General features: G+C 39.4%; 1 protein-coding gene and 1 non-coding gene across 2 annotated transcripts; both read right to left on the bottom strand.

Moving 5' to 3' along the window:
• Positions 1-409: 409 nt before the first annotated feature.
• On the bottom strand, positions 410-23839 carry LOC144478516 (uncharacterized). Its single transcript, XM_078196492.1, has 9 exons — positions 23563-23839; positions 16292-16546; positions 5186-5419; positions 4774-4946; positions 4301-4601; positions 3518-4045; positions 2819-3049; positions 1886-2195; positions 410-1720 (listed from the first exon to the last, which is right to left on the bottom strand). The coding sequence occupies exons 1-9, from the start codon at positions 23677-23679 to the stop codon at positions 1626-1628; spliced, it is 2244 nt and encodes a 747-aa protein (XP_078052618.1). The 5' UTR covers positions 23680-23839; the 3' UTR covers positions 410-1625.
• Trnal-aag (transfer RNA leucine (anticodon AAG)) lies at positions 2560-2641 on the bottom strand. The gene has a single exon. It is a non-coding gene; the product is annotated as a tRNA-Leu (tRNA).
• Positions 23840-24355: the final 516 nt, after the last annotated feature.

Genomic DNA, 24355 nt, shown 5'->3' with positions numbered 1-24355 from the left:
CGAAATTTTTGATCGGTACTGTTAAGTCGATTTGATACTGGTTACAGAAATAATAATATTCAGTTTCGTAAATTTCCACCTCGTTCGAATATCCACCCTTAAGAAAATGTTTTATTCATTTATTAATACTTAAATATTAACGATACTTATAATTCAATTTTCTACTTCAACAACTTTTAAATATTTTTCCGTCACCTTTATGTTCTATTAATCTCTAAAAAGTAAAGAACGTTAGAGAAAAATAATATTTAGTTGGTATTTTAGTAGCAGTTACTGTTTTATGCAAATTAAAAATATTGTATTTACATTAACATGAATTATTGCTATCATTATTTCAGCGATAGAATCGTCACGAGTTCAAGGGCTGTATGGAAAATAAAAAGAAAATGTGTGTGCGTAGAATCTAATCTAACCAATAATCTTGTCGCTTTATTAATTGTCATGAAAAAATATATGTGTACGTATACAATACAAAAAATACAGGATAATAAAAAGTCTACATCATAAACAATTTCGTGTAGTTGCGAGGAGCTGATAGCTTAAACATAACAAATTGTTTACAACACAACTGATGCGGAATACTAATTCGCAATAAAGTATCCGATGGGAAAATGTTAATACACAGTAAAACATTTAAGCTCTCGATAGACCATGTTCGTCTATTACACGCTATCCTTTCAAATTTATTATCCTTCAAACACATTCGTCTCTAATTGCGACCAAAATTTTCTTGATTTTACCGTAAGCGAATGGAACAATCACAGACTTATTTCTACCCTCCCTTTGCTTTCTACTTGTAGCCGCTATCACGCACTGAAGAAAATATTACAACTGAATTGTGGATGGAATTTCTCTCTCACAGAATTTTGCATTTTTGCGATTTCTTTAGATTTTTGCGACATATAGATATATACGCGAAGATTCTCAAAAAATATCAGTGATACGAGTACATCCTCTGTCTACTAATTGGGCGTTTTAACGTTCGATATGAAATCTAGACATTTTCCAACCCTCTCCTTACTAAAGATGACTATAACCAATCAATTTCCAACGTCTGTTGTACATTAAAGTAACTACGGGCAAAATTTAGCAACAATTGACAACTCTGATTAAATTTACTACTAAAATCTGATCAGTCCGATCTGGTTTCATCTACCATTCGTTAAATATTAATTTCAAAACATTTCAATAACAGTTCCAATAGCTTCTATGGTAGAGAAAGGTAACAGGTGCTACACTTTTACGGTACGAAAGAAAGTAAAGTAAAATCACCGTGGTATATAAATTTGCGAAAAGCAGCCCCGTAGCAAAAATATTAAGGTTGCCGATGCAACATTGATTCCTTTAATTGCTTCATCGTGTTATTTTTTTGTCTCTAGCAAAGTAGCACAATCAAACTTAATCGAAACACAGCGCATTCGATGCGTCTCGATTTCTCTTGTTCGGTGTCCGGCCGTGTGTTTGCGATCGAAGCTTATTAAAATGCGAAAAAAGAATGGAGGAGTGCTATGTATCCTGTTTCAATCGCATAAACTCGTCACATGTGCTCCCGGGTGGATGTTCTATCTCCTTTTTGAACGTTCTGTTCGGCCAGGCACAACGGGACACCCGATTTGAAGATGAAATTAGCAAGCGCAGTCACATGCGCAACGACGAACGCGTTTCTCGCGGCGATGGCTGAACGCTTCTGGAATGGATCGCACCGAACGCGGCTGTACATCTGTAATCAAGAAACAAATTCTCATTAAAATGACCGGAGTTTTGTTATTTAATTAAGCCGCCAAGCTTCTTTGCTTCCTGTTTAACATTTTCTACGTTTTCATAAATAAATCAATAAATTTTAGGGATCCATAGTCTTAGCGTTCGAATGAAAATGTATACTCACAGTGCGGACGACTTTGCTCTGCCGACTCTGGTTGCTTTTGGTTTTGCTGCTGCATTTGCTGGTATTGTTCTTCCAACATCTTGTGGTTTTGCTGCTGCATTTGCTGGTATTGTTCTTGCATCATCTTGTGGTTTTGCTGTTGTTGTTGTTGTTGTTTTTGTTCCTCCTGTTGCTGTGGTTGCTCCGATTCTTGCTCAGAGCTTTGACCATCAGTTACTTCGGCACGAGCTTCAACGGGTATATCCAACGAATCGACAGGTCTCAATGGAAGCATGAATCTTGGCACGGGGAATGCATTTCCTTCGACAACCTGGAAACGCAAAATATTATAGACTTACAACTGTCACTCTAGGCTTTCGTATGGGGAAACATAATTGCCCTGTATATTAATCCTTTGCGCTCGAGTGGTGAATCTGAGGCATCATCAAAATGATTTTATCGTGTCCAAAGATCATTTTTATATGAATAAAGTTTAGATTTAAAGTACTGTTAAATAGTGGAGCTGTTAGTACGAGTGACAAGCATAAAAGTGCGCTTTGCTACAAAGAATGGAAATATTATGAGACAGAAAGTTTATATCAGATTTACAGTTAAAATGGCAAATGGTCGAGTGCAAAGAGTTAATCAAACTACGCTACATCCGAACACGTCATCGATAAAAACTAAAAAAATTATGGCAGCGGTGGGATTCGAACCCACGCCTCCGAAGAGACTGGTGCCTTAAACCAGCGCCTTAGACCGCTCGGCCACGCTACCTGTTGGTCTCCCGTGGTTAAATTTCAAATCCCTGCTGTTTCATAACTTTCATCTTCTATAAATAAATTATCATTATATGGATGTACTCGATCCATGTAATTCAGAACCAGCAAATATAAATCTCTAATATAAGTCCCGCAATATTATAAGTCCCGATAATGTGAAATCATCGCCTACCTGGTGAATAATATTGCGAATTTCCGCTGGTACAGGGAAGTTCCTTTCCTCCTCGCTATCGTCTTCCGGTCCAGGGAAAGGTTTCGCTTCCTGTTGTTCGTGCGATCCGTCCGATCTCTGACGACCCTCGATATTTCCATGTTCCAATAGGTTTCGGACCTCTATCGGAAGTGGAAGACCTACAGGGATGGGCTGTGCTCCTTCCGGGAACGGTTTAAACTCTTGAACGTTCTAAACGACACGTTAAATCGAATGTTCAACGCGTTTACATAGTCGATGTATAATCTACTAGTTACTACTAAATAATAACTATAGGGAAACGGAACAGAAAGGAGCAAACGTTCTTGGCAATCTAAAGAATAATGTTTGTAAAATTAATCTTTGATAACCGATAAAGAATAAACAAGTAAATAAAGAAAAACTTAATTCTTAGCAACTATCGTTTTAACTCTATCATTGCAGCATCAATAGATAGTTGGTTGGTTTTCTTCTGATATAAATAAGTTCAGACACGACCTAACTCGGATTGATTTAAGTTATCGTATTAACATCGTGTTTGTACTCATTCTAATCGGAAGAATCTGAGTTATTCGCTGGTGCTGCAATGATTATAAATAAAAAGTGTACGAGTAAATTGAATCGTTACACATTATTTAATTTGGCGCCATTGAAGCGTCAATCAGCGATAAATTGAATTACCTCGCGACGAGCACCATCGGGTACCTGCACAGGAACCGGTCTTGCTTCGCCGGCGATGTGTTGGATGATGTTCTTGATTTCCAAGGGCACCTGCTGAATAATCCTACGAATTTCGAATGGAATCCCTTGGAAGGGCGAACGTGGCCTCTCGGGAATCTGTGGCTGCGGCTCTTGCTGCGGCTGCGGTTGCATCTGCGGTTGAGGCTGTGGCTGAGGTTGCATCTGAGGTGGCATCTGTGGTTGCATCTGCGGCTGCATCTGGGGTTGCATCTGAGGTTGGGGCGGTCGCTGCTCCGTTTGCGGGATCATCACGTGCGAGATAACCCTTTGCTCGTGAACTTGAGCCTCCGGTTGCGGTGCTGGCGGAGGCATCATGACCGGACCCTGTTCTTGGCCATACGCGCCGCCTGGAGTCTGCTCGACTTGTTGGAATATCATTTGAGGTTCCTGAGGCATCGGCGGGCGCATTCCTCTGACGGAGTTCGATGGGAAGGGACGCAGCTCGATGGGGATTCGGCGCACTTCGATCTGGATAATTGTCAAACGTTAGAGAAGCTTCGAACCATTCGACTCGAATCGATTTACACAAAATGCCAATCTTTCTCTAGTCGTCCACCCCTAGCCGATTTTTCTAAACGATACAAGGGTTCTTTGTCTCTCGATAAAATAAACGATAACTATTATATATTACAATTGCCGTTAATATTTAAATTATTTGACTGTTTTAATAATGAAATAATTTCGAGAGAACGTTTATTAGTACTAATAACAATATAAACTGACTTGTGGTCCCATTGCAGAATTTTGCGGTCCCATCATTGGTGTCTGCAATCCAATTCGTGGTGGTCTCATTTCAGTGTTCACCTGAGGAAGGTGTCGCAATTCTGGTGGAAGAACACCAGAAGGTGGGATATGGTCCAATCCACGCGGATCGCTCAGAGGCAGCTGCTGCATATCAGGAACTTGATACTGAGGGTGCACTTGGTATTGATGGTAACCTGGATTCATGTCCTGAGACTGAAGCGGTACTTGGACGGTTCCCAGAGGAATAATAATCGGGGTAAGCATCTCTTGATCTTGATGTCTGAAAGTGAATGTCACTTTGAATATGGTGAACCGTAGTCATCTATAGTGCAATGCCGATAGAATAGTAGATGTAGATGCAATTTCGAGAATTATTTACTTACTATTCATTTGTATCTCTTGTAATTTATTGATCAAATCCTTTTGAATTAGATGAAATATTATGTACGTACTCTTGCTGAGGATTTCCAGATTCGCAAAGAATGGCAACGCGTTCTCCGCTGAGCCTTTGGTAACGAGAATCGGTGCTGTTCTCGATTTTGTTGTTATCACCGTCCATCACTTGATCGGCTCTTCGTCTTTCTACCACGCAAGATACTCTGCTGCGTGCTTCTTGAATTAGAGTCTGGAAAACATTAGATCAGAACTGTCAAAGATGGATCGTAACGAATATTAGGTAAGGTAATTCATATTCAAAAAGAAACAAAATGGAATTTTGGAAAATTTATAGTCGCAACGATCTGTTTCTATAAACTCAAAAAAGGTTATTTTGTTATTCCGAAGCGATTTGAATCGGTTGGCCTAACCGTAGAAAAGTTAATCTTATAATGACTATATGTAAATGAATGGATTTAATGAACTTACGCCCGCAATGTCATCGAAATTAAACTGAAGGGGCAGCTTAATATGCATAGGGGGAAACTCATCGTCATCGTAGTCATCGTCGTCATCTTCGTGATCACTGTTGTCGCTGTCCGATTTTGAATTGTTTTCGTCTTCTTTCTGAAGTTTAATGTCCTTCGTGTCTGGCTCGGCAGCCTCTTTCGTGGGCGTTTGATCGACCAAAGTCTGTTGCGCTTCCTTTGTCTCGCTTGTATCCTGTAACAATAGGTTAATAAAACATACAGGGATTCAGTAACAGCGATTCTATATTTCCAAAGTAATTTCCTCGAAATTAAATTTAGTTCACTGCTTTTCTGTCCGTTTGATTTTTATCATAAAGATAGAATAAAACGTAAGTTGAATCTCTAAAGTGTCGAGCGTAGAATCTAAAATCGTAGCGTTTAATCGAGCGACCCGATGCTTCGCATCGTTGTTGCCAGCATTCGACGATTGCCATCGTTTCGACGAGGTTATAGCGCGATAACATAGAAGAGAGTTTACTTTCACTCGCGACCCGATGTCGCGACCAGGAAGACGAGTTGCATCAACAGATGAACGCGCTCCGCGGCGATATTTATCCAGCATTCGAAGAACCGTGGGGAACGTTTTTCGGTCGTTTCCGCGGCTTTATCGTCGTTTTCTCCAGCGCGCGCTAGGAAACGATCCTCCAACAGATACGATTCAATTATTTCACCGAGCCGCGGTTATTGCCAGTCCTTTCATCGCACTTAATCGGCAATGATGATAACAATAATGATGACCGGCCGAGGCGATACACCGCTCTGCGACATGCTCTAATTAACATAACTGCTCATTGCGAACGGTCCACCGTGTCCCCTCGATCCTCGGAGAACATTCATCGAAACTCGGAGAACGATCTTAACAAATTCAGCTGAATTTGATTAATTTGATCGTTTCACGGAGTTCTTTCTTATATTAGACACATTTAAATTTCATAAAAATATCTATAAGAAATGTAATTTCTGTCTTTATATAGCTGTATACCTCCATTCTGTACACCTCCAATTTCTATTCAGAAAACGATGCTATGAATTACAACCAGACTGCAGACTTTCACATTTCTTCAGCTCTGCGGTCCAAGTAGTATGATCATAGATTATTTATTCATTTTCAGAGCCCAATATTGTCTTAGATTATGTATAATTGTAATGTGTGATTGCAAGCGTCTGTCACTAGCTAAATTATCTTTATACGAAACGTATTTTATGTTAAGAACAATTATATATAGTTATTCGATAAAATTCAATTAAAAGGAGATTAATTCTGCATTAAAGAAACGATTTCCTGTTAGCTAACGCCGGCTACATTATTAGTCGCGGGAACGGTAAATACGGAAGCAGCACGAAATACGTATTTGGTAAATGGCAATAGGAAGGAAGTTACAGGTAGTTGGGTACTTTCAGGAATCCGACTTGCGATCGGTCAGCAGGAAACCAATATCGTACAAGAAACGTTGGTTGCATCAGATTCTGGCGAGTACAAACGATACCAACGTTTCCGTCTGCTGGCTGGCTGAGGCAACTTACTTCATACGAAGTGACAACTTTCTACTTGAATATCGGTGAACGTAAGGAAAGGTGGAATGGCTCGGCCTGCCGACCGGCTCCCGGTTTTCGCAACTTCTAAAACTTAAGTTCCAACCAACTGCGATGTTCCCGCAAACGACGAGAACTTGCAATTAGCGGAAGCGCCGATTTAAAGAAATCTTTTGAAATGATGTCTATCAATTTGCCGATAAGTCTTTGCTCCTCGGTTCATCTCCCATTAAACGGGGATATGGCCAACAATAAACGAACGCGTGTAACCGAATGAAACTTTATTAAAAACGTTGCATTTCAGTATGCAACGCGTGTAAGAAGCAAATCAATTTCGTCCTCAGAATTTAAACACGCCCGTTTCACCGTGCACGCGTAAACGCTTGGAATCGCGACAGGTCAAACTTTTAAGAAAGTTCACAAAATTTGGGGTGATCGCGTAAGACGCGTTATGCAACTTGTGCAATGTATGCGCCGCTCCTACGTTCGTCGTGTTTGAATGTTAAGCAAATATTATCAAAAGTCTTTGTCGAGAGCTTTTTAAGAAATTTTAGCGTTGAAAGAATATTATTTTTGTAAATGTTGTCAAGAACGCAATTCTGATTCCAATTGTAATCGAGTTCGATTTGCAGAAGATAAAATAAGGAGAAATCGCTGACTTTGATTCAGCTAGATAAAGATAGCGCTGTACTAGACCGAACACTTTCCACTTGGGAAATTGGATGTGGAAACGGTTTTGCGGTGCTCAAATGACAACCTGTGTAATCGTCAAGCTAGAACGAGACGAAACAAGTGAAACTTCCTAACCCTCAAAAGTACAGGTAGCTGCAACTCCTGTGGCGTTTCTATCGCCGCCGCGTTCCTTGCTCTTTTATTAAAAAGAGTTCCTAATGTGCGTAGAAAAAAAAGATGCACGCGAGAAATTCTTCCAAGTTTTCACCGAGAGAAACAAAAGGTAAGAACAGACAATAGAGCCTCATTGTTGTACGTGAATTTTATATCATCAATGATACAGCGATCCACTGACGGCACTTCTATTGACTTTTTTATATCTCTCTTATTTTATCGTTACTGTAGTTACATTCTGTATTTAGAATAATTCTAATCGATACAGTTCGCATATCAATAATTCTACAAATGATTTCAGAACCGAGGCCACAATTTAGCCACGAAAGGCTAAAAAAATAATAAGGAACTGTCAAAATATGAACACATTAATTTAAGAAAAAGGAAAGCACGCGAGAACGTGTTTTAAGAAGATCAGTTTTGTATTTTAGAAATTGCAATGCGATTAAAGTAAGACATTGAAATAAAAATAGTAGCGTATTTCGTGGTGAATTAACGGAGAACAGAAAGGATTTCACGAGGGAAATGAAATCGACGGGCTTCGCGTGGCATGTTGTATGAACGAAGAAATCGGTATTGCAATTTGCCGCGCGGAGACGACCACTCGTTCCCGCAGGCTTTCTTTAGAAATCTTGCCAACCCCTTCTAGGAGCTGGCTATCAATTAGCGGACCATTATGACAGGTAATCATCGTCTTTAGGCGACGTGCACATTGTCAGCCTTCTATTATATACTCTATAGAACGCGTTTCTGATGATGTAGATTCGTACTCGCGTGCCTTCGTCACTCGGAACTATGGAAATCGGCGGCACACTTTTGCTTTGCTACAACGCTGCCACATTTTTAATTCGACAAACTGGTTTCGTTCCCTATATTTCGTCGCCTTTTTTCTATCGTTCCGATAGGAAAGCGCCGCTTTCGATAACAGATGCACATCGAGAAATAATAATATCGTGCACCGGATCCTGTGTAATTTCGTTCTAGCGAATGGAACAACCTGTAGAAAATATTTTCGTACACAAGAGATATAAATTAATAATTCACTATCACTCTATACAACTTATTCGAATTTTCTTTAACTTTTTACTTCTTTTTATCAGTAAGAGAAATGTAATAATACTAAAGTAATGTAATCATTTCTCTGGATAACGATATGCGCGCAACTCTCCTACAACGTCTTCAGAATTCAATACGAATATGCAACATTTATTATAATATTCATGCAACGATCTGGGTTAACGTTGCCTACCGACAAATCCGTGAGAACCATCTCTAATTAACTCGCGCCAATGCCTAATTTCAAATCAACAATATTTATGAAGTATTACACTATTATTATGAACAACCCAATTTTCAAACAACAATTGGCCAGATCTGTGCTAGAGACGCGAAGAATATTCATGAACGTTGTTCAACTATTGCTCGCCTCGAACTGAATCGGGGAGCGAGTTATGGAAACCAGGTGTCCCAGATCGCCTAACAACGATCTTCTAAACGCCATGGTCCGCGATTGAAGATCCAGCGATCTCCGGTGTAGGAAAAGTGAAATTCAGAAGATCTCGTGAGAACGCGGGGGACATTTCTAATCCACGGGAGAGCGTGCCAGCGCGGACGAGCTGTTGGAGTTGAGCGAAAATGATCCGTGATAATTGATAAGGGGAACAATTTCTGGCGTCAAGGTGGTGTGCGGCATGTTAGCAACCACTCGGACAACATCGAGCAACAATACAGTTAGCCTGCGGAGAGAAAATCTTTTCAGAGAACGTTCACCTTGCTGCCGGTGCGTGCAACGGGCAACCCACTTTCCGTTGTGGTACCTACCTTTCCATCGAGAGTCGCAAAAATGCGCGCCAGCATCTTCAGCGAGCTTTCATATCGCAGAGATGGGATCGAGAGTATTACAAGCAGATTCGGATCTGACTAGTTTCAAACGCTTAGCGAGCACGTACCGGGAGATATATTAGCTTGGAAAACAACGCTACGAGACAGAGAGATCACAAAATATAAATTGGAAAATATAAATTGTTACAGGTCGTACAGCTATAAATGCGACCTGTCAACTGCTAGTGCTGAAAGAAGATATATAAATAACGACAGTTGTTAGAAAGCAATTAAACTCGGTGAGAGGTTTCAATCTCTCGTACGTACTAGAATCTTCGATATTGAATTTCACCAGCTCGAGGATACGCAAACACTCGATAATTTTCTTTCGTTTGTTACGCAAAAATTAGTTCCGATTGAACGACTCGCGCACAGCGGAACGCGTTTCATAATGCATTCCCCCCGGCGTGACAGGGAAAAAGGATGCAACGTTGGATTGGCTTGCTTTGAAATTCTTTTATCATGTATAGTGGATCTTTATGGATTTATTTTATTCGTATATTTCGTTTATTTATGGTTGTAACATTGCATGGAGAACTAGACAATCAACGATAAAATAGCTATTTTTCCAATCGAAGTCAAATTTTATGCAAAAGCTTCGATTTTTTTCGGGAAAAAAAATGCTTTCCATCGAATACTGCTTTATTTAGAACAAGAAATATTTATTGAATTTCCATGAACGAAGCACGACAAATTTTTAAAGTTAAACATTTTATTTCACTTTTAAACTGTTATAATATTAACAGATCGTTTAATATTGTATTAGCGAGAACGAAAAAAGGAAAGTTTAAACAGCGAAGTTAATGACGTTTCAACATAGTGTATTACAGCAATACCAATATAATAATCATTAATGCAATTGGTTGAATGATTGTTAAGAAGAAGCAAATCCTTCGTGGACATTATTTACCCTCATTTATCTATGCGCGTCATACGTTTCGAGAAGGACGAACTTCTTTTACGGTTTACATCGCCTTGACATTAATCGACGTTTCGCGATCTCACAATGCTAGAAAAGAATTAAAGTCTCCAGGACGAAAGAGTCACTGTACAGTTATTTTATATTTTCCTCCATGTATGCATTAACTGTTTCCTTTCATTTGGTAGCTTTATTTCACGCATTACCCGCAGGATCAATAGCTATTATACAATTTCCATGAAGAGAGTAGAAATATCTGTCTCGATAACACTAAAAATTACTAGACTATTCAGATACAAATTGTTGTTAAAAAATATTAGAGAAATTGTCTCCTAGGTTAATAACGATTGGAAAATAAACGATTAAATTATTTTAATACTTTAGTACCGAGAAAATTAAGGAGAACTCGACTGTTCGTTCTATAATTTTAAAAAACCATAAATTGTTCACCGGATGGATAAAATATAAAAAGAATTTTTTGAGAAACAGGATCGCTGTTGCGAAGTTAAGATCAAACTCGTTTATTAAAACACGATTAACGGCCTTTCACGGAAACTTACATCGGTTAATCTCGCAGACAAGGATCTGCGAACTCTTCTGACAAGCTTTCACTCGCCGTGGAAGAAATGTATGGATGCTCGTGCTTCGCGCGCCGCTTATCCGTCGTCGGCGGCGGCGGACCATCAACTGCTATAATGTATAAATCTTTTTCGAAATACGAGCGACGCGAAGGCGCACGAATTATAGAGAAACTACCGTTGACAAGAGATCATCATTTGCTCGTGGTGCTTCGGCGAGACGGTGAAATTCGGAATCTTGTTTTTCCTGTTGTCGGTTTAAAGACTTCCCTATACGCGTCGATCACACAAATAACACAGTTATAAGACGGTTTCCGGTTCGCTTAAGGCTGCCGATAGAAAGTAAGATCGGCTTACGCGACTCGAATGGCAATGCAAACGCGTTTGTGTCCGTCGCCGATATATTAGAATACTAATGTAACGGTGAAAATCGATCAGTCGTTTAATGAAAAATTCAACGAGGTTTAAACACTTATTAAATTGTGTTACAACGGGCAATTTTAAATTCCATTAGAGCTGGTCGAGTGCTTTGAACACGATCGCTCCCTTCGAAATACATTGAACCATTATTCTGCAAGAGAGATACTTTATTGAATAATTACTGCCGAAAATTCCAACCAATAAACTGCTCTTTAAAAATGTCATTACGAAATTCTGTATTTCTTGTCTGATTGATGTGATAGTATTTATAATAATAATGTAAGTAATATTATCTTATTACTTACATTGTAAAATAATATTTTGTTTTATGTTTTTGTCTGAATTAACATATATATATATATATATATGTAATTACACATATATTTTTGTACGTACTGAAATATTCATGTGGCGCTACGTTTTCTAATCGAATAAACACGTACATAAATGGCGTGAAATGGTACGCTGACTTCCGACTAGTTGAATGCAAACGAGAATTTGTTCGTAGCATTGACAATTGAATGGACTAACGATGATCTATTAATGAATCAGTTTTATGACGGGCGATCGAGTTTTCATTCAATGAACGCAGATCGATTCGACTGTTAATCAACATTGTAATTAATCGCATTGTATGCGATTTCTCCAATCAAGGGAATGAATGCGTGGGTCTAGAAATTTTTCAATAAACTTTCACAGAATGTTTCTTCTCGATTAGAGAAGGGTATCAAATAAATCTTAAACAATGTCCAAGGTTAAACGTTTTATGTTCCTTATACCACCGTTGAACAATTTCTTTTCAACTACGATCGTGCATCGGTCAGAAATAAATTGTTCCAACGAAGCTATTCTTACAAACGAGTCCCCTTGACCAATGAATCGATAGTATCCTCGACGAATAATCCCAATGGAGCGCGGCAACTCCTACATGGAAATTTTTTGCTAATTGTGAGTTTCATTTAAATCAACGGTCGCCGTCCTTGTCCCACAAGAACGATTACGCGACGCTGTACATGGTCCAGTTGCTTCGAGAATGTTCCCGTTTTAATATACTATAACACGTGTACTGTTTATCACGTGTTAGCAACTGTCACCTCTATTTCGATGTGGAACCACGAGGAGCGACGGTGAACGAGAGTGTAAAGTGGCGGGCAAATCGATGAAAATTCCGTGATAACCAGTCTACGCATATTCACATATATGTGAACATAAAGAATTATTTCGATCACGAGACGAGAGACGGTTACGGTTTTTGCCGTTGTCTTTGATTAACGATCAAAATGATATCCTGTCACTCTATTTATAGAAGAAGTTCATTTTACAATCCAGTTTCATTTGATATTATAATTACGACTCGATTATTGAAACACAAATGGCTAGGATTTTCATCAGCTGATTTTTAATAGCGATGATTAATCTTTGAAATGACAGTGACCGCAGTGAAAACAATCACTGGAAACCACTCTGCGGATAAATTACAATCGGCCATAATTTAACAATTTAATCTCCGTCGCTTCGACGTGTTTTCATTTTTAAATATTCTTGCTAATGCAACACAGTCCTGTCGGCGTGCGTAAAGACCGGAACTAAACGTAAACGAGATTCCGTTTTCGAATGTGTTAAATTAGCGTTGAAAGTTTATAATTTTGACCGACTAACATACGCTGTACCATATTTCAAGATCGAGAATAGCAGTTCTTTGTATGCGAAGGATATACGTACAGCCACTTATCAATAGGAAGCGAATGACAATTAATTCAAGCGGCATGCGGCGCGGCCAAGTGAAGATGAACGAGGTGCGCGCAGGTAGACGCGAAGAATAAAACGTAGAAAATGAAACAGAAAAAGCCGTACGCGCCGGTGCTAGGAGCTGCGTTCAAGGAGAACCGCAACAGTGAATTACGTAACCCGAGTTACGTTCCTCTATTCCCGATCTTAACTCGAAACAGGAAATCACCTTCTTTCTTTCTTTCTGTGACATAGGCTATGTGGCACCTGTTTTCCTAAAACGCCAGATTCTACCGACGTAGATGTTAGAATTTTCATTCGCGTCGTTTAAGTCGCCGAGCTGTGCGAATCATTTTAAGGGGATACTTCAGCTCCACCGAAGGACTATTTTCGTTTATTCGATCGAGAAAATCATCAACTTATTAGATATCATTCAAACAATTTATGTAACTCGATTTATCCATGGTCGCAAATCATAGCAACGGGGAGTCTGCAACGTGCAGATTGAAATATTATAGCCAATTCGTAAATATATGTAGAACGTATTCGCGTGAGTGATTTCAATGTTTGAAAGTGATTTCAATAGAAAGAAATTATCAAATTTTTATATTATTAAATTATTACTATAATATATTATATTATTGTAGGATGTAAAAAAAAATATACTGACTTTACTACTACTCCCAAATATACTGAATTTAAATAAAATAAGCTCGGCGACGCGCAGGAAGAAAGTTTTTCTCTGGTTTTTTTTTTCACGCTGCTCCGAGGCCCATGAAAAATAAGTTTGCGTTAATGACTGCATTAGGCATAAAAAGTCGGAAATTTAGAAAGCGTGGAACTATTTACGATCGGGGCAATGCATTCTTGTCCAGCTTTGCAAGAAAAGAGAGAGGCGCGAATCCGAATTGGGCACGCAAATTCTAGCTTGTTTCTTACCTTACAGTGCATAAAATTGCTCCTGTTTTTGCAAGAAAGTATGCGTAATTTCATAGAATCTTCCTTTGCCGTGTCACATGGGCACACGTATAAAGACTTCGTTCCAACCGCTATATTTATACCGCTTACTTCGCCGAATAGACATTTTTATAGCCAAGCGAAGCTTTAAACTTATTTCATCGAATTCGAGGACATCACCTGCCGAGGATATTATTTTCCAAAGTTATTTGCCAACGTAAAACATTCGAGAAAATCGAATCAAAACCGGTTTCACGCGTGCGTCCGTTTTATTTGACGTATCTGTTAATGTAAAAAAATATTTTAGAATACGATTTACTACATATTATGCTTTGCCCGGTGTTACGAACGGTCGAGGAGAAGTTGAGAGACACTGACCCGGAGGCACGTATTACGGTAAACTTAAGGAGTTGCCCCGATGACGTCACAATGTTAATTAACCACGGCGATACCTTCGCCGAGGGTCCCTACCAAATGAAGAAAAACTGCCGCGTTGCCGAAAATAGCAACGTTGCGACGCTATAAGTTTGAAATATTATTAGCGCGCCACCGGAGTTGGATTTCTCTGATGTTGGGCGCTGAGAACGTTACGACCTCCGCGAGAAGGAGAACCCGCCGTTACAATGGTTCCCCTCGATAACAGCCGAATCGTGTACAAGTCGACTCGTCGATAAAGCAACTCCTGCGGCACGAAACAGGCATCGCGGGCTTTCCGTATGAAAAATCGCCCGATAAATCATGGTAAATCTCGGTAGTTCATTATTACAGGTAATATCGGAGGCGAATACCACAAAGATGGGCGTGACCGTAGACCGAGCGCGTTCCTTTCTTTCGATCGAGTGCCGTGAGAAGCAACTTTTCAATGCTGTCTCATCAGAAACTGAGAACGTGTTTACGTTTTGCGACCGGCGTTCAGACGTACCGGCAAGAAATATAACTCGCACGTAACGTTATTACCGAAATGTACCGCTCGCTTTCGAACTCGTCCATTAGCCAGATCGATGTGTTTTTCCATTGTTAAAAATCCGCCGGCAACAAAACAAACGCGATCGCACTTTCTCGATTAGCTTTCACTTTCATTTTTAAGCGTGGTTTTTCGTTGCCACCTGTTTCCATCGAATTCCTATAACGCGCTCGTTCAACTCGTACACATGCATCAACCGCTGTCGATACGCAACATTTCAATTTGTTTCTGCATGTTCTCTCGCGCGAACGTAACGATTCTTTTTACTGCATTTCGGGAGCGAGTTTATTTCCAATTAATATACGTATTATGCAAATTCTATCGATAACGTCAAAGTTTTATCATTACATGTTGAATTTGTTACGGAAACTTATCATGCGAACGTAACAGTTGGATTTACATGGTATCTAAGGTGTTCCATGATCTATTATAGATATAATACGAATTTATTATCACACTGCAGTGTGCTTATTATCTTGGACATGGTATAGCAAACGAAAAAGCATATATTTTACAATTTTTATCGTAAAACATACAGAAAGAAATACGTGCATTAGCAGACTTTAGTCTTTCAGATTTACAAAGGACACACTTACGCGGATTACAGGAACAATTATGAGAATTTATACGATGGCGCATGACTTTGAAATTTATCGCTAATTCGACTAACTTCCTCGAAGCGGGTTCTATTAAGCTCCGAATAGTTTTCAGCCGTTTTGCATACGGCGGGTAGGTTTCTTCGTTCAGCACGTCGACGTTAATCGCATTAGCGCCATTACCGCGGCGTTTCGCTCCCTCACTTTCGATCATAAAGTCAAACAGCATCGCTTCGACGGGAGACAATCTTCGGGTACCAATCGATCAACAATACTCTCGGCGACGATGCTTTTACAATTCACTGAATTTAAGGTGAAAATTTAGAAATCTCGAAAGCTGGCACCGTATCGAACGAGTGAAACGTCGTAAAGCGTACTTCACCGCAACAAGCAAAGCAGGACAGAAATCGTTCTGGAATCGCGTCGTTGGTATAGCGCGTTTATTTTTTTATTTATTGCCATGAAATAAGAACGCGTGTACTTTCATAAAGAAAGCAGACAATAATTTTAATATTCATTTTAATAATAATCATTTCTATTTTTTCTGCCAGTCTGTATAACCGAGACACTACTTTAGAGTCGCGTGCAGCTTAATTTTCAAAAAGAAATAGATATTCACCTAAAAAAGATGCGGAACACTTACTTGTATAAGCGCTTCAGGCTGCAAATGCTTCAAGAACTCTCCCTGCTGGTAATTAATGGACGACTGCTGTTGTTGCTGTTGCTGAAGCCTCAATTCCGCTTGCATCGCGGCTATGGATTCGGGGGTGCACGATGCGCGAGCTTGGACCCAGGAAGCAGCGAGGATGAAGCTTCCTAGGACGATGGACATTGTCACCAAAGTGACAGCCGCGATCCTCGCGATTTGAACTGCCGTGCTCTTTGGCCTCATGTATGCCTGAGAATCAATCCAATGGAAAACTAATCAGAATCACCTTAACAGCTGACTCCGCGGATTTTACGAATCTCTCGCGACAGTTGCTACTCCTTTACAACTTATATTTAATTGCTATTAGTAACGCCCAAGTTATCCCTTAACGCAACGCTTTGCATAAACCATTTACTATTGAATTTTATTGTATATACCAAGTTGGTGTCATTGGAGCTTATTAGACGCTGTACCAAAGCGAGAAGACGCAATTCCGTGTTAAACGCACGCTACATAATATGCAATAACGCACACACGCGCGCACGATAGGTGAACGTTACAATGGGACACGTGCAAAAATCATTACGCGATAATGTAGTCGATGCGATATGTGCACGCATAATACAGACACACGCGCGTATGGGATTTCATGGTGGCTAGCCAACCGAGTCGAGGTCTTTTGTCGTTTCACGCTCTCCTTTCGCGGTCTCGCAGTATTCCTACTTCGTAGAATGAAGCTAATTGCGGGAAAAAAGTGAAAAATGTTATTCGAGAATCTCTCTATGTTTCCCTACACGCGCGTTCCTCTTTCCTATCATGTAAATTGCATACATCGGAGATGAAATAAAATGCACTGTTATACTATACCGACAGAAAAAATTATTCTTTTACTATAATACTGAATTTCTCGTTCCGCAACCGATAGATAAAATCATACATATCTATTATCTATACTTTTCGTAACATCGATTACTCGGACACCTTTTATCAACTAACTTTTTTCAAAATTCGATCTGTAGAAGACACAAGATGAGAAATTAGGTGGGCTGCTTCTTCGGCAAAGATCTTTATTCGACTGGCTCTTTCTCTTCGAAAAAGGGCCTCCTCCCCTCGACGAACCATCTCATCTCCCAAACAGAGACCACCTTATCTCCGAGACATAAACAGTGCGCCGCCCGACCGGCGACCATCTCAGAGATCGCTTACAGATCAAATGCCTTGAATTGTTTTGAGATATTTATACATATTTAAATGATAAACTCCGTTCGGTGTTGTACACGGTGGGCGTGTGCTCTAATGAAATAATGATTTTAATATTCGATCGAATCGAGCAATCAGTATTTATTATTAAATATAAATTCGTAAAAGTATTCTCCGCGCGTATGCAAATACTTTGTTTGGTTCAGCGTTTATAAACGATAACGAGGACGCTGATTGCTCGCGGAAAAATAATTTAGATCCGTGTAAAGATGAGCGCGTAACACGATACGCCAGGTGCTACATAGCCACGGAGCAGAAAGAAGTCGCATAAAGCAAGTTTTAATAACTGTAGTTTGACACTTGAGCCGCGATCACGGCGAGCGGGGCCAGTGACATGACATAACAGGTCGCAAACAAGTAAATTCGCGAAGAAACGGATCGTGCTATCTAAATTTAGTCAGCCTACACAGATCGAGGCACTCGCGGATGAAATTTCATCGCTGTTCAATCGACGATCGGTTAGAAAAGAGGATAGCCGAATGAAACTTTCGAAAGTTGTTCAATTTTTGGAAAATGGACGATCTTTCGACGAGAGGAAGCCTCTTTTTATCGTATGCGGTGCTCGTGCGAATAAAGAGAGACGAACGACGCGCGTATTACAATAACTGTTATCCGATGACTTTTTTTTAAATATCGATTATAACAGTTATGCGTGCACGTAGATATGGTAATCCTTTCGTTTCGAGTGCCTGGCAACAGTGCCTCCTGTTTACTTTTGTCTGGCAGATCGAGCAGCATAAAGGCAGCCTCGGATGGCCTACTATCTCCTCGAGGCCTCTCACCTTACAGTCGTCCATCCACATCGAGGTCATTACGAATACGTACAAGTACAGTCCCTGTCACAAGCATTTTACCCTTTTCGATTAATTGACTAATTAACGGGGCGACCGCGACAATCTCTCTTCCTTTGTCGACCGGATCGCCGTCGGTTTTTTCGGCGCGATAACGCGAACTCGAAAATACAGTCGCGAATGGAAACGATATGCGGTTTTCTGAGACGTTCGTTTGTCCGTCGTCGCGGGAGGAGTACTCTGAAACGCGAACGAGTAACGGTACAATTATATTATAGCATTTATAGCGCGATATCAAATTCAGTATCAGAAGTCCAGGAGACCCGCGATTTCTTCCAACCGAATGAATGGACGGAACTTAACTTTATTCGATGCACCGCCGTCTCACATGCGCATGGCGAGTAAGTAGTAGTAGTAGTAGTAACTGGTGAAGCAAGAAAGACAAGAGTTTAGAACACGAATTAGAGGTAAGAAAATAAACTAATAATAAGTCTATCCCTATAACACATTTACAGTGACCTATCTAGAAATACTTGTAGAAAATGATTGCATTTATTTATGATAATTAGACAGAACGTTCCTAATTACGCGAGAAAATCTCAGAGAAACATATGATCGAGGTGAAAAATAAATAAGAGGAGAGAAGAATTATAATGGCTTATTTTATGACTAAATGATTATGTTACGTTGGACTTGCGTAATTGTCATTAAGAGATATTGTTGATAGAGACGACGGAGAATCAAATTTCATACGATAAAACGTGTGGATGTATAAAAAAAGATAAAGCTTCTGCTTTTAATTGAAACTGCGATCTCTGCCTAACTAATTTTCGAATCGTTAAAAAACGTCTTACACTTCATCTTTATTTCAAAGACAAATAAAGAAATCTGTAAGTCACTGTATAATGTTTTTAAACTTCGTATCAAGGAAAAGACGAGTCAGATGACTCGCTCTACCAGTAAAAGGACTGTGCGGGACTCGGTTTTTTTTTGTCCACGTAGGTGCTTACAGCAGCTAATTAAAATGGAGAAAGAGTACTAGAAACGCCTGTCGTCTTCCGCGAACCATATGCCTTACTCTGTGTATAAAATTCAGAATAATAAGAGACGATGCCGTGATAGTGGTACTAATTGCTTCCTGCGCCGTAAACAAGGTTCTTCTATTATCAAACTAACGCATCGGTCAGCGAAACTCTTTACTGTCATAATCTTGTGATTCTAGTATCCGTTTACCCTTCGCACCTGCATGTCGCTTCCGTGGAGATACAAACCAAACTGTTCGCAAACAAATTATCGCTGTATATAAAGTTAGTACAGGATATTAACTGAAATACTGCAAAGTTTCTTTTTTAAACAATTTTCGTTGGCACGAGTCGTCGCGACAAGCAGCGAACATTCGTTGAGCAATTTCCTAAACCTTTATAAAATCGTTATTCGTATAATAAATGTAGGCATAAACGAAATTATCACGTTACATAATGCCGCAGGAAATTCGAGTTTCAATTATTTGCTATCTAAATAATGGTTGGATGATCGCATGATGGCATGATTACTGCAATATACGCCCCGTGTGTTCGCAACTTGAATACACAGCCGGCTGTATGCGAACCAAGCATTAAAATCTCCAGACACGCTCGATATGACCGGTCGAGATTGCGTTATTAGAAGCAATTTTTATTGCAAATCTTATAACGAATCGTTTCTACGCAATTTAGTAAAGCGATAAACAAAAATATTTTCAGTGAATGTCTCGATTGATGATTTTTATTACGGAAGTATTTACATCAACGAATATTTACAATACTTTTAATATATTTCACCGTTATCGTTAGCAATTTTCTAATCAGCAACGAAATTGTTGAGTAGATTTTGAAATTTAGGTTCGCCAGGATTTCGTAAGGAATTGTTTTATAGAATACAGGATAACATCGCAATTAACAGATACTTTTTAGAACATGCACAAGCGCAGAGTTATCGAAATAAGCGACAAGAAAGTGTTCGATTACTATATAGAAAGTTTCCGATTTTCGTGGAACAAACGAATGGAAAAAGCGTGGTCGACGTTGAAAATGAAACCTCGTCTGCATAATTTTTCGCGTCACGCTCGCAAAATACGAAAGTTCAATTAACCAGAGAGACAGAATAAAACTAATGACTGACGTTGCATTATATCTTCTAGGAGAAAATTGATTGTAAATTCGAACTGTTGATTCCCGATCACGTGGTACCAGTTACACCCTATTGTTTCGCAAGGTGGATGGATCTGTGCAGGATTCTCGCGCAGCTTTCGTTTTTTTTCCAACCACGTATTTCCTCGGTCTCTTTTCATGGAATGATTTTCCAATGACTAGGTATGCAGTTGTACTCATTGTCAGTCGGAACGAAACCGTGCACGAGGAACTGATTTTTTACAGCAAACGTAAATTACGAGCGCGGTCATCCATGTATCTACATGATAAGCGACCTCCAAATATAATACATATAATACATTACAGAACATTTGTAAAAACTATTTAATTATATCAAACGCAGCGATTTATTAACATAAATGAAAACCCAATTTTGTATTCTATCGAATGATAACATATAATTGTGCTTTCCAATATAATTAATCTCGTATTTTAATTTTAAATAACAAAGTTAGTTATAACAACCATAGTACGAAAAATAATAATTGATAAATTTATCAAACATGACTTGATTGTGTTATGAAACATGGTTACGAGTTCAACGAAATTCCAATAACGAGAAACGCGTATTAAATAATTGGAGACTCGAGAAACTAAAACTAGACGGGAGATTTAAATTCGACGATGCTGCTATTCTTAATAGATTCCTGTTTCTGCTTTATTCAGCCGGTTTTAATCGATCAAGTGGATAAACAGGCACTGTACGATAGCGTGTATGTAGAATTAAACTCGTTCAGAAACTTTCACGGAAGTGCTTTGTGCGGATTTCCGCGCTCTTTTGTAAAAAGAGTCTCTCTCTCTCTCTCTCTCTCTCTCTCTCTCTCTCTCTCTCTCGATCGTCGCTCTCGATTCGAAGCGTTTCAAATTCAATAAAATTTCATCACGAAATTAATTATTGTATCCGTCGTATCAAAGGATATCTTGATCTATTTGCTCTTGCGGAATATATGAAACTCATCCAATCGTAACCAGAATCGGCCATTAATTTCGCACCATAAAACTTTCTTTTTCTCTACTATGTTTTCAAAATTGTGCGCCTATAAATTTTGTCAACCAGCTTTAAACAAAAAATACAGTATTTAGTGAAACTAATAAGAAAAGGATTGTTATTAATATTAAGGATTGTATGCCGAGCTCTAATACCGACTAGTATGTACTGTCTTCTAAAAATGACAAGATTGAATTTATTTAAACTTCTCGCGATTGTTTTAATACCGTAGTAATAAAGTAAACAATGCGAGACCGGACATTTGATAACTTGTTCTCAAATTGCGCAGATACCGTAATTAATTGTTAAGTATTATGCACCGCGACTTGCAATCTTGAAAAATAGAAACGGAAATTTCCTGGCAATAATTGCACGTGTTTATAGTTTCGCGGTTGACAGTGAACTATCAGCGTGGAAATTTTTATGCCCTTTTAACACTCTAAACGCCATCGCACGGGCAGATGCGCGTAAACGTTTCACGTGTAATCGCGAAACCGTGCAAAATAAATATTTCGATGTATCGCACAGCTGATCGTTAAAGTTCGCACATTGTCGCAACGTTGCTGCTACACTGATTGAATAATCGCTGACTATGCTCGAGAACAATACTATGCTACGATACGAATAGTAACCACCATGTTCCGGGTTCAGCAACCATATTGAATTGTTTTCGAATTGCACATTTAACGAGACGTTTTCACGTCGAGAACACAGTGTCGCATGGTTGCCAGGGTTTCGGAGTTCGAATGTTTAAATCGCTCTTTGGTTCAATTAATAACATGTACATCTGCAGGAGAAACGCAAGAAAATTTCACATCGAAAATCTATTTCAAGCGTTCCATTCGAATTTTTAATCGTTTCTAAAACTATTTTCACTGATTGTTCCTTACACATTTATTTTCTATTTATTAGATTGAAGGATTCAATGAAATCACAAAGCGTTATAAAAGCATAATTCAGTAAATTTTACATATTCTTCGATTCTTCTCTATTCGCTTCGATAACAGCGCCCTGTCAAGTTATTTTATACATATTACCATGCGTGCAATATCAAATCTTTGGTAGATATAATATACAATAAATAGTAAATATAATGAATTTCAATAGACACGGTAAGCAAGTAAGTCAAATTCTATTTGGCATTCAAAAGCTGGAATCAGTCATTGTGACTAATATGTGCGGACAAGAGAGAAGCATTTAGTATGGTACGAAGCAGAACGGATCTTTTAAACGACACCTGATTACATTTCGAGTTCGAAACAATGCCGATTTATTCATTGTATTTCGACGGGACGAGACGATGTACAATTTCTGCAGTTTCGAATTTGCATTGTGCTCAGTTTTTTCTGCGTGCAGAGAACGCTAACGAAAATAGCGTTGATTCATACCAAGGTAAATTCCGTCTAGAAGGGAGGTGACACCCGAAATAAAAAAGAATGGAGTTCGGATCGCTGAGAACAGGTTTTGAACTTTAGAATGGTACGTGATATATGCACGAATATCAGACATTTCAATGGCTTGGAGCATTTTTTACTCTCAAATTATGGCAAATTTATATATTAATAGCTGTTTAACAATTTGACTGCCGCGTTATCCATTATCTTCTCAGATATGAAAATTAATTTTTACGCTGATCCATTATATCTTCCTAAGTTGCAAAACGTGAGAATACCGAGCACGTCATTTGTGTTGCACAGTTCAACTTTCCAATTGTAATTTAATTAAATAAAATACTTTAATTATATGAAATTTCGTGAGACGGTTAGCTTTACTATAGGAAATTAGCGGTAAATTTCTTATTTAAACGCGTATATAATTTCGGTAACTCTGAGACGAATTTGGAGCTAATCGTTTTGACTGGTTTGGTAGTTTTGGCGATAACAGAGAAAAGAAATGCACGGAGCCTGAAAGTTTATCTTGGGAAAGCACTCTTCGAACAATAGAAATACAGATGTTTCGGACGATTAATTCATCGACAGGAGTTCTCAGAGTGCATGATAACGGAAGTTTTTCGTCGTCGGACGTTCGACTGCTTACCGGTGGTGGTTCCGCGGTAGAGTAAACCTCGCTGGGAGCGTAATTGCTGTGAGGCTGAGCCATCTTCTCGGAGACAACGGCGACGGTCGCCAGGGAATCCGGTTGTTCCTTTTCCATGCTGCCGAGGTGTATCGTTTCAGCACTGTTAGAGCGGGCCTCCTTTCTACGACGACTCCTCGAGGGAACGAAAAATCCTCAGCAAATACTCTGGGAACACTCGATGTCGATCGCTCGGCGAATCGACGAGCAGTGAGTGCTCGGCACTGTCTGACACCGCTAGCTTAAGGTTACCCCCACCGCTTATGAAGCTGGTGAACCTTCTGGTACACCTTTCCGATGGGTACGTCTTCTGGTACCAAGGTGTACCTCATCGTGCTCTCGATGTCGGACTTTCTAAACACCGTGCCCGTCGACTGGCTTTCGTCTGTGTGCGTGGGTGAGAGACCGAAATCCGTGTGTTCCGAGGACCACGTGTGAGGAGTCGCCGCGAATCGCTGATCAACGTTCCTCCGCCAACGTTTTATAATGTTTCTCTTGGTTCCCGAAGACCCAAACTGCGATCTTCGACGAAAGTCGAAGAATTAATTCTTCTCGAACTAATTCTTTGATCAATCTGATCACATTCGTTCCCGAGAAATAATTGGTTTGCTAGCAAATTTATTAGTTTATTAATCAATTGGAATAATTAAGTTTATTAAGTCCGGTCAATTTCAATAACCAAGTCAATTTCAAGTCCGCGCTGCGCGACGTTTCTCTGTCCTCTTTCGTCAGCTTCTTCCGTTTTCTGGCCCGC

Source organism: Augochlora pura, chromosome 2, assembly GCF_028453695.1.
Source record: "Augochlora pura isolate Apur16 chromosome 2, APUR_v2.2.1, whole genome shotgun sequence".
In the NCBI taxonomy this organism is placed as follows: domain Eukaryota; kingdom Metazoa; phylum Arthropoda; class Insecta; order Hymenoptera; family Halictidae; genus Augochlora; species Augochlora pura.
The sequence above is the reverse complement of the archived record's forward strand: the minus strand, read 5'-3'. Positions and strand labels throughout refer to the sequence as shown.